Source organism: Simochromis diagramma, unplaced genomic scaffold, assembly GCF_900408965.1.
Source record: "Simochromis diagramma unplaced genomic scaffold, fSimDia1.1 OVJJ01000304.1, whole genome shotgun sequence".
Classification (NCBI taxonomy): domain Eukaryota; kingdom Metazoa; phylum Chordata; class Actinopteri; order Cichliformes; family Cichlidae; genus Simochromis; species Simochromis diagramma.
The window spans coordinates 14,554,458-14,566,501 of NW_024387030.1; the positions used below are offsets into that span (position 1 = coordinate 14,554,458).

The window sequence follows — 12,044 nt, forward strand, 5'->3', positions numbered from 1 at the left end:
CGGGCAGTGCTGGGAGTGATCAAATCCCATGCCTTGCTTCTCACAGGGCACCCCCCCCCCCCCCCCCCCCCCCCCCCTTCCCTCCCTCGAAGACCTTGAAGTTTAGCTGCACTTGCAGGACTTGACGACCATGTTTGAAAGCTGCTCGACTTTCGGGGAGCGACCCACGTAGTAGAGGATGGTTAGGGGCTCCAAGTCCTGAGGAACACAGCAGGGAGAGGCGGACGCTTCGGGGTTCAAGGTGTTGTACAGGCTCAGCAGCTGTGAAAGGAAGATGACAAAAGAGATGAGGGTTGGCAAGCACATTTCCAAACACCAAAACGGATTCGAGAAGTGGCACTTTTTCTCACCGAGCTGTGGGTGGTGTCTGCACTGCGTAGGTAAGGACAGGGACCAGAGCAGAAGTTGGCATAGTACCCTTCGGGCTGGTGTATCCACCTCCAGCCCAGATCCTCACGGAAATTAATATATAGTTGTCGCACACAGCAGTTCTCCTCGTAATTGCTGCAGAAATGAAAGGGGGAGACAATGATTACCCTCTTGATTTGGAGGATAACACGCAAATTTAAGTATACATTTTCCGCCCCGTGGCCTCAGTCAGAGATGAGACTCAAGTTCAGAAATTCCAGTCTTAGGTGTGCCCTTTTTTTCCCTCTTGGAGTCAGCCCAGGTGTCTTTGGTACTGCCTGTCATAGGAAATCCAGAGTTGAGGAGACGGTGCGTAAGAGGCGGTAGTGTTTGCTAGTACCGAGACAGATCCTGACTTGTATAATCTAGTACCTCCGCCATGCTCAGCTGGGTGATTAACAAGTTTATTGCATGTATTCTTTGTGTGTTCTGCGCTTATTTACACGTCTTCCCTGTCATGTTTTTTGAAACGTGACAGCTGATATTTTAATTGGATGCGGGTGCTTTATTCAAGTGTCCCTGGAATATTAGCCCAGTAGGCAAATGTCTTAAATTGTCAGCGCAGGTGCAGCCAGAGAGAAACGGTTTTGGGAGAATTTATTTTAAGATGATGAGCAATAGTCTAAGTAGTGCATTACATTTTCCAGGGGGAGCGAATGAGGCTTACTTGAAGCAGTAATTGGTGTCAAGTGCCCGCTTGCGCCTTCGGGAGGAAGACTGGGCATCCAGCCTGTGGGGAGGGAGCATCATGAGGATGAGGTGGGGGTACAGCTGCTCCTTTTGGCTTTTCACACGGCTCTGCTCGTCATACTCTGCTTCCATCCCTGCAGGAGGAGGGTTTTTTTTAAAGACTCTTCAACAGCTGATGTTAGTGAAAGTAAGATTTAGTTTTAATCAGCATAATCAGTTGTAACTCTTACATATGAATACTCTCCAGGCCCAACTTCATTCACTTCTGTCTCACTTTTCTTCCCTTCCTGGATTTCACACTGGTCCCTCTAACTTCCTTTCTTCCCCTCCATTCTCCCCCTGGGCCAGTGTCTGCTCATCCACTCTATCCCTGATAGCTAAAGCAGTGGATATCTCAGGAGAGATGCTGCTGGTGGATATGTACGGCCCTCTTTAATTTGGGGCCAAACGTCTGAGCGCCGTGGCAGCACATTCCTTGTGGCCAAGCCAGTCAAGAGCGTTCCCAGGACCGAGGGCCTGGGGGCCCCAGCGCTAAGTGAGATACCAGATCGATTGTATTCCCATGCTCTGTGCCTCTCTCTCTTCCTCTTAGAAAGGAAACCCATTATCTTAACAAAAAGACCTCAGTGAGTTTTGCTGCTAGAGGAACATGTTGATGACTGGACTGAAAAGTACTTTTATAGACCGGTTGCATAATAATAAAAGTATTGTGAGTGATATTTTATGACAAATGCATCCTAATTCACCATGAGAAACATTTTTGTAGAGCACACGAGGACTCCTCATCGGTGCTTCAGGCAACTTTAATCGAGGCAGTAAATGCACTAAAACAAAAGATTTCTTTTTGAAATGTGGACCAAAAATCCAGAAATTTCCAGTCTACCTCCTTTTGTACAAGTATCTCTCTGCCAGCTCGACACAGCATCAGCAAACAGAGCAAAAGATTTATAGCTGTTATTCAACATTAATACAGGGAGTGCAGAATTATTAGGCAAATGAGTATTTTGTCCACATCATCCTCTTCATGCATGTTGTCTTACTCCAAGCTGTATAGGCTCCAAAGCCTACTACCAATTAAGCATATTAGGTGATGTGCATCTCTGTAATGAGAAGGGGTGTGGTCTAATGACATCAACACCCTATATCAGGTGTGCATAATTATTAGGCAACGTCCTTTCCTTTGGCAAAATGGGTCAAAAGAAGGACTTGACAGGCTCAGAAAAGTCAAAAATAGTGAGATATCTTGCAGAGGGATGCAGCAGTCTCAAAATTGCAAAGCTTTGAAGCGTGATCATCGAACAATCAAGCGTTTCATTCAAAATAGTCAACAGGGTCGCAAGAAGCGTGTGGAAAAACCAAGGCGCAAAATAACTGCCCATGAACTGAGAAAAGTCAAGCGTGCAGCTGCCAAGATGCCACTTGCCACCAGTTTGGCCATATTTCAGAGCTGCAACATCACTGGAGTGCCCAAAAGCACAAGGTGTGCAATACTCAGAGACATGGCCAAGGTAAGAAAGGCTGAAAGACGACCACCACTGAACAAGACACACAAGCTGAAACGTCAAGACTGGGCCAAGAAATATCTCAAGACTGGTTTTTCTAAGGTTTTATGGACTGATGAAATGAGAGTGAGTCTTGATGGGCCAGATGGATGGGCCCGTGGCTGGATTGGTAAAGGGCAGAGAGCTCCAGTCCGACTCAGACGCCAGCAAGGTGGAGGTGGAGTACTGGTTTGGGCTGGTATCATCAAAGATGAGCTTGTGGGGCCTTTTCGGGTTGAGGATGGAGTCAAGCTCAACTCCCAGTCCTACTGCCAGTTTCTGGAAGACACCTTCTTCAAGCAGTGGTACAGGAAGAAGTCTGCATCCTTCAAGAAAAACATGATTTTCATGCAGGACAATGCTCCATCACACGCGTCCAAGTACTCCACAGCGTGGCTGGCAAGAAAGGGTATAAAAGAAGAAAAACGAATGACATGGCCTCCTTGTTCACCTGATCTGAACCCCATTGAGAACCTGTGGTCCATCATCAAATGTGAGATTTACAAGGAGGGAAAACAGTACACCTCTCTGAACAGTGTCTGGGAGGCTGTGGTTGCTGCTGCACGCAATGTTGATGGTGAACAGATCAAAACACTGACAGAATCCATGGATGGCAGGCTTTTGAGTGTCCTTGCAAAGAAAGGTGGCTATATTGGTCGCTGATTTGTTTTTGTTTTGTTTTTGAATGTCAGAAATGTATATTTGTGAATGTGGAGATGTTATATTGGTGTCACTGGTAAAAATAAATAATTGAAATGGGTATATATTTGTTTTTTGTTAAGTTGCCTAATAATTATGCACAGTAATAGTCACCTGCACACACAGATATCCCCCTAAAATAGCTAAAACTAAAAACAAACTAAAAACTACTTCCAAAAACATTCAGCTTTGATATTAATGAGTTTTTTGGGTTCATTGAGAACATGGTTGTTGTTCAATAATAAAGTTATTCCTCAAAAATACAACTTGCCTAATAATTCTGCACTCCCTGTAGAGACAAGCGTGTGTCAAGATCCGCTGATAACTAATGAGCAAAAAGACATAAAAGAGCACCACCACTGAATCAGCTAGTCCTGAGACCCCCTAATGTAAATCATCCAAAAAACCACCTGTGCCTCTGCAGCACTAATGAGAATAAATGGAATCTTTCAACAGAAAAATAGATGCCTATCTTCAACGCTCGACAAATCAAACAAAAGCCAAACAAACTGAAGCGCTATCTGGCTCGTAATCATTAATACAACATCTCAAGAGACTGAAAGATCAAAAGCAGAGAAAAATCCTGACCAAACACAGACTCAGAGACCACAGTCTGGGCCAGGGAGTTGGGACAACACACGAGTCTCAGAAACCTATAGAAAGAGGCCGAGTCTGACACTGAATTCCTGGAGCTATTTGTTAGATTTCTGATTTCACAGTGAATGAAAGCAACAACAGTGAAAGTGTTGCAGTGGAAGGTTTTCAGTTTGACAGCCGAGGAGAACGATTGTGTATTTTTCTTGCTTCCAGTCATAGTGCTTGCGACGTTAAGTTACACTGCTTCATATTCATTGTGGAGAGAAGAGAGAAGCCTCGTTCTCCTCATTTAGTTCTTCACTTGTTTTCCTAATTTTACCTGAAAACACTCTTCTTGATTTATTTACCTGATCACAGTTTAAAGCCTTGTTAAAAGCACAACGTTCATAACTCTGTGAAATCCATCACAAGTTGGGTATCAAATGCAATCTCACCTTTGAACTTGACCTCTAGTACCTCATGGGCATTCTCAATTATATCGCCATTAGGCCTGAAGGTGTGGCAGGGGCAATGCACACTGATCTCCAGGCCGAGATTGGTCCCTGAGGGTGGGGGGAGAGGAACAAGAGCAGAGAGAAGTAAGGAGCAGACATTTTCAGCCCTGAGGCCGTTCTCCTTTGTTTCACACGAGCCGGTTATTATTTGGCAGGACATGTAATAAGGTGCGATGCGAGGAAAATGTGGTGTCCCACTCACGTCGATTCATCAGCCACTCTCTCACCGTCTCCGTAACATCAAAGGAGACCCACTCAGGCGTTCCCTTGGTCAGGACGTTCTTGCCCCCAATGTAGCGCTGTTTGGCTTTGGGGTCATCTTTCTGGAGGATCTGCGAGGAAAGATGAAAATGTGACCCAGCTGCATAAACTCTTTTTATTTTTACACACACATGCGCGCACAGAATCGAGACTGTCTGTCTGAGCCAGACTCTCCAGGATGCCTTTGGGCCAAATGTCTACTCTTCATGGAAAAAGTGACTCCGTGTGTTGATATCCCCATTTTGCAAGTTAATGCCTGTGTCTTACCCTCTTGCCAGTGGGAACCTGGCCGTCCTTCGCGTCAGCCGTTTAAACTTTGACTTATCCTTCACACACAGTGTCAGAAAGTATCTCTGAGGGCATTTAAAGCTGCCGCTCTGTTAGAATGTCGACGCTCCCACTGGGCAAAGACTGACAGCGGAAAATATAGTTTGTATCTGCACCAGCATGTATTTGAACAAAGGTGTTTATCTGTAGGGAGAAATGTGTTTGGGTGGTGGGTATGAGCGGTGCTATGGATAACCAGGTTTCTGAACAATGTCAGCATCTAATCTGTCTTCCTGTGGGAACGAGGGGCGGCAGGGCTGCCAGCGTCAGCCCTCTGCCAGTCAGTTCCAGTCTAAAAAATGTGGGGGCGAGTGAGTGGCTCCATTTACTCCCCCCAGTGGGCGACCCTGCCTCTATCTCCTCCTAGGCTCCTGGAAACAATCTGAAGCCCTGACAGTCTGTATTCAGCACTGGCCAGAGCCTTGCCTCAGAGGCGGTATGCAGTCCGGAGACGCTTGTCTCCCTGGCAGGAAATGTTGGAACCTGATCATTACTCCTAGTCTCTCATGGGAGATTAATGAGGAAACAGAAAAAGAAAAAAATCTATTCCTGCCACCCCACACGAGCCTATACCAGATGTATGCATTAACACGCTTCTAAAATGCTTAAGATCACAGAGATTTGTATATATATACTCCGTGCTTAATCCTACATGGATGGACAGCTGCTTTGATTGACAGCTGTGAAAGAAGAAACTGCCGAATGGTAATCTAGGGTTTCTTAAAGACGGCTGCACAAGCTCTTAAATCTGTCCTGATGTAGAATCCATTTGATTTTAACCACACGGAATAATGATCAGCACTTGAAAAGAGAGGTTGAGGGAGCCGGACACCCTAATATAAATGTTTTCATCTTTCTCACTGACCCACACAGGCCTTCTGAGAGAAATTCAGCTCTCCCCCTCTTCACCCCACCCCACCTCTGGACTCTGCTAATAGTGGAAATGAACGGCCAGTTCACACACCTGGTAGAGCTCAATCCTCTGCTCGTTTCTCCTGGCGCTGGGGTTGGGGATCCGCAGGGCTCGAAACTCAGCCCGGAATAAGTTGGTGGCGTTCTTCTCCATGATCGACACATTGAAGCGGAATATCTTGGGGGTGACGCCCCTGGGGCAGTTGGGGAGGTCATCTGCAGGTAAAATGGAAAGAATGACATAAAAGATCTGATTTGTTTTTGGGTTTTTTCTGTATTCCCTTAAGCTCCTACTTCACTGTGAAAAGCATATTTTCACACTGACATCCTCACAGGGATGGACATGTTTATTGAGCCGATAATTGATAAACCTTTTGCCGAGGATTCCCTTTCTACAAATTTGAATAGTTTAAAGATAAAAACAAAAGTTCTATTTTTTTAAAAGAAAAAAAAAACAATTTCTAGTCTATCAAGGGAGCCATTACCGCAAACCATCTGCTTATGCTTTGTGCGGTCCGAGTTAGCAACAAGTTGAAGTCATGAAATGAAAACCAAATGTCCCATGTGTTAGTGGAGCAGGCTACAGTGGGACAGCAGCGTGCTCCTCCTCCCACCAGCACTTGAGCCCAACAGGTGCTCCGAGGGCTCAGCCAGAAGCCAAGTATTCCCTGGAACTCAGAGGTTTAGCTGGGAACATGCGGGCTCACGTGCTGGAGGAGAACAGCACCTGAGCAGGCACCGAGGAGAGAGAGAGACTCCACCACACCAGGGAGAAGCAATAACTCACTGGACACTGTAACATGGTGCATGTGTGTGTTTATGACTGAACACTGACCTTTAGCACAATCGGCCCAATGAATGGCCACACCGCGATCCCATCTGAAAAAACTTCCTGCTGCATTGAAGCCTTTCTCCTTTTTATACCATAATACCATAGAGCGGTTTATTATTTTAACAGGCCCGGCACATGCACTGTTGAGCAAAACAAGCGCATAGCAAACTTTTTATGAGCCAAGTGGAAACAGTCACTTACAGCCAAGCCATGGCTAATTTATTACTTCAAGCTTAAGCTTTATTACCAAAGCCTCGGATTTGCTGATGGTTGAAAGGGGCACTGCACCTTTAGCTGATTTGCACCTCGAGCAGATTTGGGACAAATGGAAACTCAGAAGTGAGGCCGTTTTCTGTGTCATGCAAAAGGAACTTGCACATCTCCGAGTATCTGTACTTCATTTGACCCATAATCCTATTTCAGTGTCCTCCCAGTCATTATCTGATATTTCCACAAAGTTTTTTTTTCTTTTTGATTTTATTTCAGCTTTCCCTATTTATAGTTTGACCTTTCAGCATTTGTCCCCAGCCAGATATCTGTCCAGCGTTTCCACACAATCTATAAGGAGGAAACCTCAGTAGCCCTTTTCCTCCCCTCACTCACTCACTGCTCCGTCTCCCCCACAGAAGGTGGAAAGCCCCACTTCGAGGGGAGATTTGAAATTCTAATCAAGTCTTTGGTTTCCTTTTTGGATGACCTCATTTTTCCCATTGCAATGGTTTTAGGTGGATTTCACATTATGGCTTATTTTTGCCAAGGGTCTGAAAGGTAATTTGTTCCATGTTGGTGAGTGGAAGGGGATTGCTTGTATAATTAAAATGAGATACAGGCACAAATTGATTTGACCACCACTCCCGACTCCCCCGTCCATTTTTAGATGATAGAGTTTAAGACTGAGTATCAGGATGCTGACACAAGCTTAATGTATTAACTGTTTGACACGGCACAGGTTATGTCAATAAGCTTCTCCAGAGTTTAATTTCTACTAGTAAAAAAAATCAAGGTGTATAGTTTTCCATGCCAAACAAAGCAACACTCTATATTTTAAACACTGTATAAGTAATTAAAACGACTTCTCGTGTTATTTCTAAAAACGCTGTAAAATAGCACACTGCTCTAAGGTCAGAGCATGCTTATTTTGAGTTTTATTGGGAGAGGCTGTCATTAACACATCTGCAAAAGTATATTTATAGTCACACTTTTAAAAAAACCTGGATAACAAAATGATGCCCGCCTGACTCCATTCTCGCATTATCACCCAATTAATGTGAACATATGGGTTTCAAAGGATGGATTAGGGAGTAAAGTTGTCCAAAATGCCCGAAGACAGACATTTGAATAGTTGCTGCTGCCTCGCCCAGACGCTATTGACCACACCTCAGCTCCTGACACGCGTTCAGCCTCCGGTGTCTGGGATTCTCTCCATGACACGGAAGCTCCCGGAACGAAGCTCAAAGGAATCACCTCTCTTTGCTCTTTTGCCCAAAGGATACTTGTGATGTCAGTCTCTCCACGGCTTTGTGGATGTAAACAAAGGAAACAGAAAGCACAAGTCAGCAGGTGCTAGCCAGCTGCTGTGGTGTCTAGATCTCATAAAGCAGAACAGAAATTGCATTAGCTGGAGTTCTCTTATTATTTTCCTGAAATTGCTGCATCTGGGATGTGAATTTGCATCATGCTCTAATGGAAAAGTTTGATTTCCCCTCCCCAGTTAGCTGAGGGTTTAATGTACCAAATTCAAACGTTGCTTTTCATCAGAAATAAGTCCATTCCTACATCGGACTGCAGATATCAGCTATGGCAGTGTGGAGGAAACAATGCAATGAGTGACTACACCCCCCCCCCTTCCCCCCCTCTCCTCCTACTGGATTGAAGATGAGGAAGCAAAAATGGTAAAGGCGTGGGAGTTCGATGGAGCCATGCTGTTTCTTTGGAAGCAGACCAAAGACCTCTGTCTCTGTTTGTACAGATGACATCATCTTTCTACTATCCCATATATCAGACACTCTGCTGTCCTCAGAGCTGGTCCTCATTTTTTCTCTACTGACCCAACACTGAGTCAGTGATTGGCTTGAAATTTCACTGAGGCTGCATGCTCCAATGAGCTAGTCAAGGCCAGTCAGCAGACTCTTAAACTGTTATTGTGTTGCAGGTCGCCCCTCAGTTCAAATATGTCTTTATCTAATTTCCTCAGCAGCACTATCCCCACCGGCTTTGTGATGCACCAGGAAAAAGAAAAGGAAAGGAAGCTCCAAATTCCTGTTCTCACTCAGTTTTGTTTCATCTGCTCATAAATGGCCAAAGCTTTGAATTGCATCGCATTGCGTTCGCAGTCGTGTCTAGCAAAGCAGTCTGGGTGCAAGCGTCGCATTAAAGAGTGTGTGAAAGGTTTCTGTTTAACTTCCTAACTAAGCACGAAAAAAGCCAAACTTGACTTTTTTCCCTAAACACTCCCACCTTCCAAAAAGCGGCGAATGCAAAACTCATTAGATTCAGCAGGAATGAAAATGAACTACACAGCAGAAATACCAAGGTGACAGACATTATGTTTCTGCATACTGCAACATGCCCAGCTCTCCTTAAAATTACATAATGGAAAGGAAGAGAAGACTGCTAATTAATGCATGTGGCACCTTCTGTTAATTTAAACAATCTGTGACTCCAGTAAGCTGTTTGGGAAGAAAGTGCTGCCGGTGTGTTCATGTCTCGTATTATCACCTACATTATGGCCCACGGTGTGAGACCAGTGATGTGTCCTGGGCACCTGGCCATCACTGATCCCACTCCTTAGACCTCTGTTTGTTTTGGGAGCTCTGACTACCTCTGACCAGTGGATAAACCCGGAGCTGTGTATTTTGAATGTCAGAAGCACTTTGTGGGACCTGTGAAATGGATTTGATTCAGGGCTTCTGCTGGAACCGGCAGAGGTTCTGCTCAGCGTCACAGCATTGCACAAACACCTGTTGATTTCAGAATCACTACACCGTGCGCTAACCGGCCTCTGACCGTGAGTGGGCACCAATCCAATTGCTCCACTTAGGCTTTCTCTGGAGAATCTGCAGCTCAGCGGGCTTCTGCTTCTGATTTCTGGAACAATCAATGGGCCATAGTTTATACAGGAAATACCAATATGGATGAACGAGGGAATTAGATCATAACGCGGAGCTACTTGAAGGAAATAGTGGGGGGGAAATAGAAGTGAGTGACAGTGGAAGAAAAAATATTGGGGATCTCACGGCCAGAAAAATGGAAATGAGGTATTGGAGTTGGCAATAAATAGCAGATTTAACAGCCTGAGAATTTTCCTCGCTTAGGAATGTGTCAGACTAAGGCTGGGGTTCCCATGGATTTGGTGTGAGGTATGCATGAGGAATTGTGCTCATTCCAATTAGACTGTTTACTTTGCCCTTTCCTCTGCGCGACGCCACGGAGCGTCTGCGCGTAAAAAGCCGCACAGAGAAGAATGGACTTTCACACCAACCGGAAAAAAATATTTGTCTTTCACCCCCCCCCCCCCCCTTGTAACCTCGCGTAATAATTAGGTTGGACATCGTGGCAAAGATAAAAAGCGTTTGCGCAAGTAACTGGAATGATTTGGGATTGCGTGTAGTCATCAACTCTTCTTTAAAGTTCAAAATAAACCACAATTACGCATCTACACCTAGAACAGGAAGAGTTTCTACTTTATTGGCTTATAAAGGAAAAACTGGAACATTCATAACCCCAAAACAGTACACTCACTGTTTTCTTGTGGCCCATTGATCATGTTGAACTTGTAAATCTCTTTGGCGTAGTACTCTGTCTCCGTGTTATCCTGTCCGCAACTCTGCTGCCGGTCTTTCCCCAGCTCCTCAATGAGCTCCTTGGTGCTGTTATAAAGTGCCAGAACCTGAAACGGTACTTGACTTGGACCTGTTGTTTGAGGCGGACTGGTCATTCGGAGTTTACTGAGAATCTGTCCCCGGACGGCCTCCACTCTCTTTTTCTTTATGTGTTTGATGTCCACTGTGGTGCAAGTGGATAGCAAGAAAGTCACTGTCACACAGTTTGAGAGGAGGAAAAACACAAGTGCTTTGCCCAGATTCATATTTTAATCTGCGTTCGCTCACAGCCGAAGCCTTGTCAAGTAATATTAGAAGAAGGAGAAGAAAAAAATATCCCTTTTTATCTTTTCATTGAAGTCGCGAGTGAGTACTGTTCCTGGAGGAATCCCATTTTCTCGAGTGCTATGTCATCTTTGCCAAATGCGCATTTCCATGGGAGCGAATCCGCGCAATTGTGCAAAAAGGTCTCGACTCTTCAACAAAACTCTTAATTACACTCTTCATTCCCCCTTGTCTCATTCAGGCACCTCTTCCCCTCTCCTTTCTTTGTAGTTTACAGGGACCCGATCTCTGCACCGCCGTTTAGTTGCTCCATTGCATTTGGGGTCTTTCCATCCACTTGTGCAAATATATATATGGAGTCAGTGCGTCTTTGTTGTCTTCTTGCAGTCCAACCTCAAACACACTAAAGACGCTTTCCACGCTCACTCATACTTTATACCCACCATCGGTGACGTTTCTGAGGGAGGGGCCGCGAGCTATAGACCGAGTGCGGACAATGTGCTCAGTCCCACTCCGTAGTAAGATAAATAAGACTTTGAATTTCATGCTGCCAAACAGTGTTTGAATCATACGCAGCGTAATATTGGGCAATGAGATTTCGCAAGAGAGAAGGGTTGCATTCATTTGTCAAGCGAATAGCAGCATTTTATGGATGTGGCTGAAATTAAGTCACGTTCTGTTGTGTGCCCCACGCGCGCTCACAGCAGTTCAAAAATCTAAACCTGAGGAGGTTTACGTGCTTAATATTTTTAATCGTGGGCAAAATAAAGTGCCAATGAAGTAAAGTTCAAAGTTAACATGCAGAACTTCTGAGGGTGCGCAAGGGAGCTGCGGTCCTCTGCAGGCTGCTACCGTTCAGCGCCTCCCCAGTATCATAATGAAAGGAGACAGCGACATCTCGCGGACCACGCGGGGAATTGAAGGTACAATTTGATTTCATCTTTATTTTTTGCCTGCGTCCTCAAATGAGATATTTTGCACTGAGGACAAGAGTATCACTTTATCCATTTAGAAAAAAACAACAACAAAACAAAGAAACAAACAAAATAAATATAAAAATAAAAAGCGACAACAATACCTCCTGTTTTTCTTCAGTGATGTAATTTTTACTCTTAAAAATGAATTCATATTATGAGTTTTAAATATATATATATTTGCTTGTTTGTTTGTATTTCCG

The 12,044-nt window shown here is 44.7% G+C and overlaps 1 protein-coding gene across 1 annotated transcript; it reads right to left on the reverse strand.

Moving 5' to 3' along the window:
• Window positions 1–63: 63 nt before the first annotated feature.
• tgfb3 (transforming growth factor, beta 3) lies at window positions 64–11,372 on the reverse strand. Its single transcript, XM_040042683.1, has 7 exons — window positions 10,503–11,372; window positions 5,982–6,145; window positions 4,632–4,761; window positions 4,370–4,477; window positions 1,076–1,232; window positions 351–504; window positions 64–261 (listed from the first exon to the last, which is right to left on the reverse strand). Exons 1-7 carry the CDS (start codon window positions 10,846–10,848, stop codon window positions 103–105), a joined length of 1,218 nt encoding a protein of 405 aa, XP_039898617.1. The 5' UTR covers window positions 10,849–11,372; the 3' UTR covers window positions 64–102.
• Window positions 11,373–12,044: the final 672 nt, after the last annotated feature.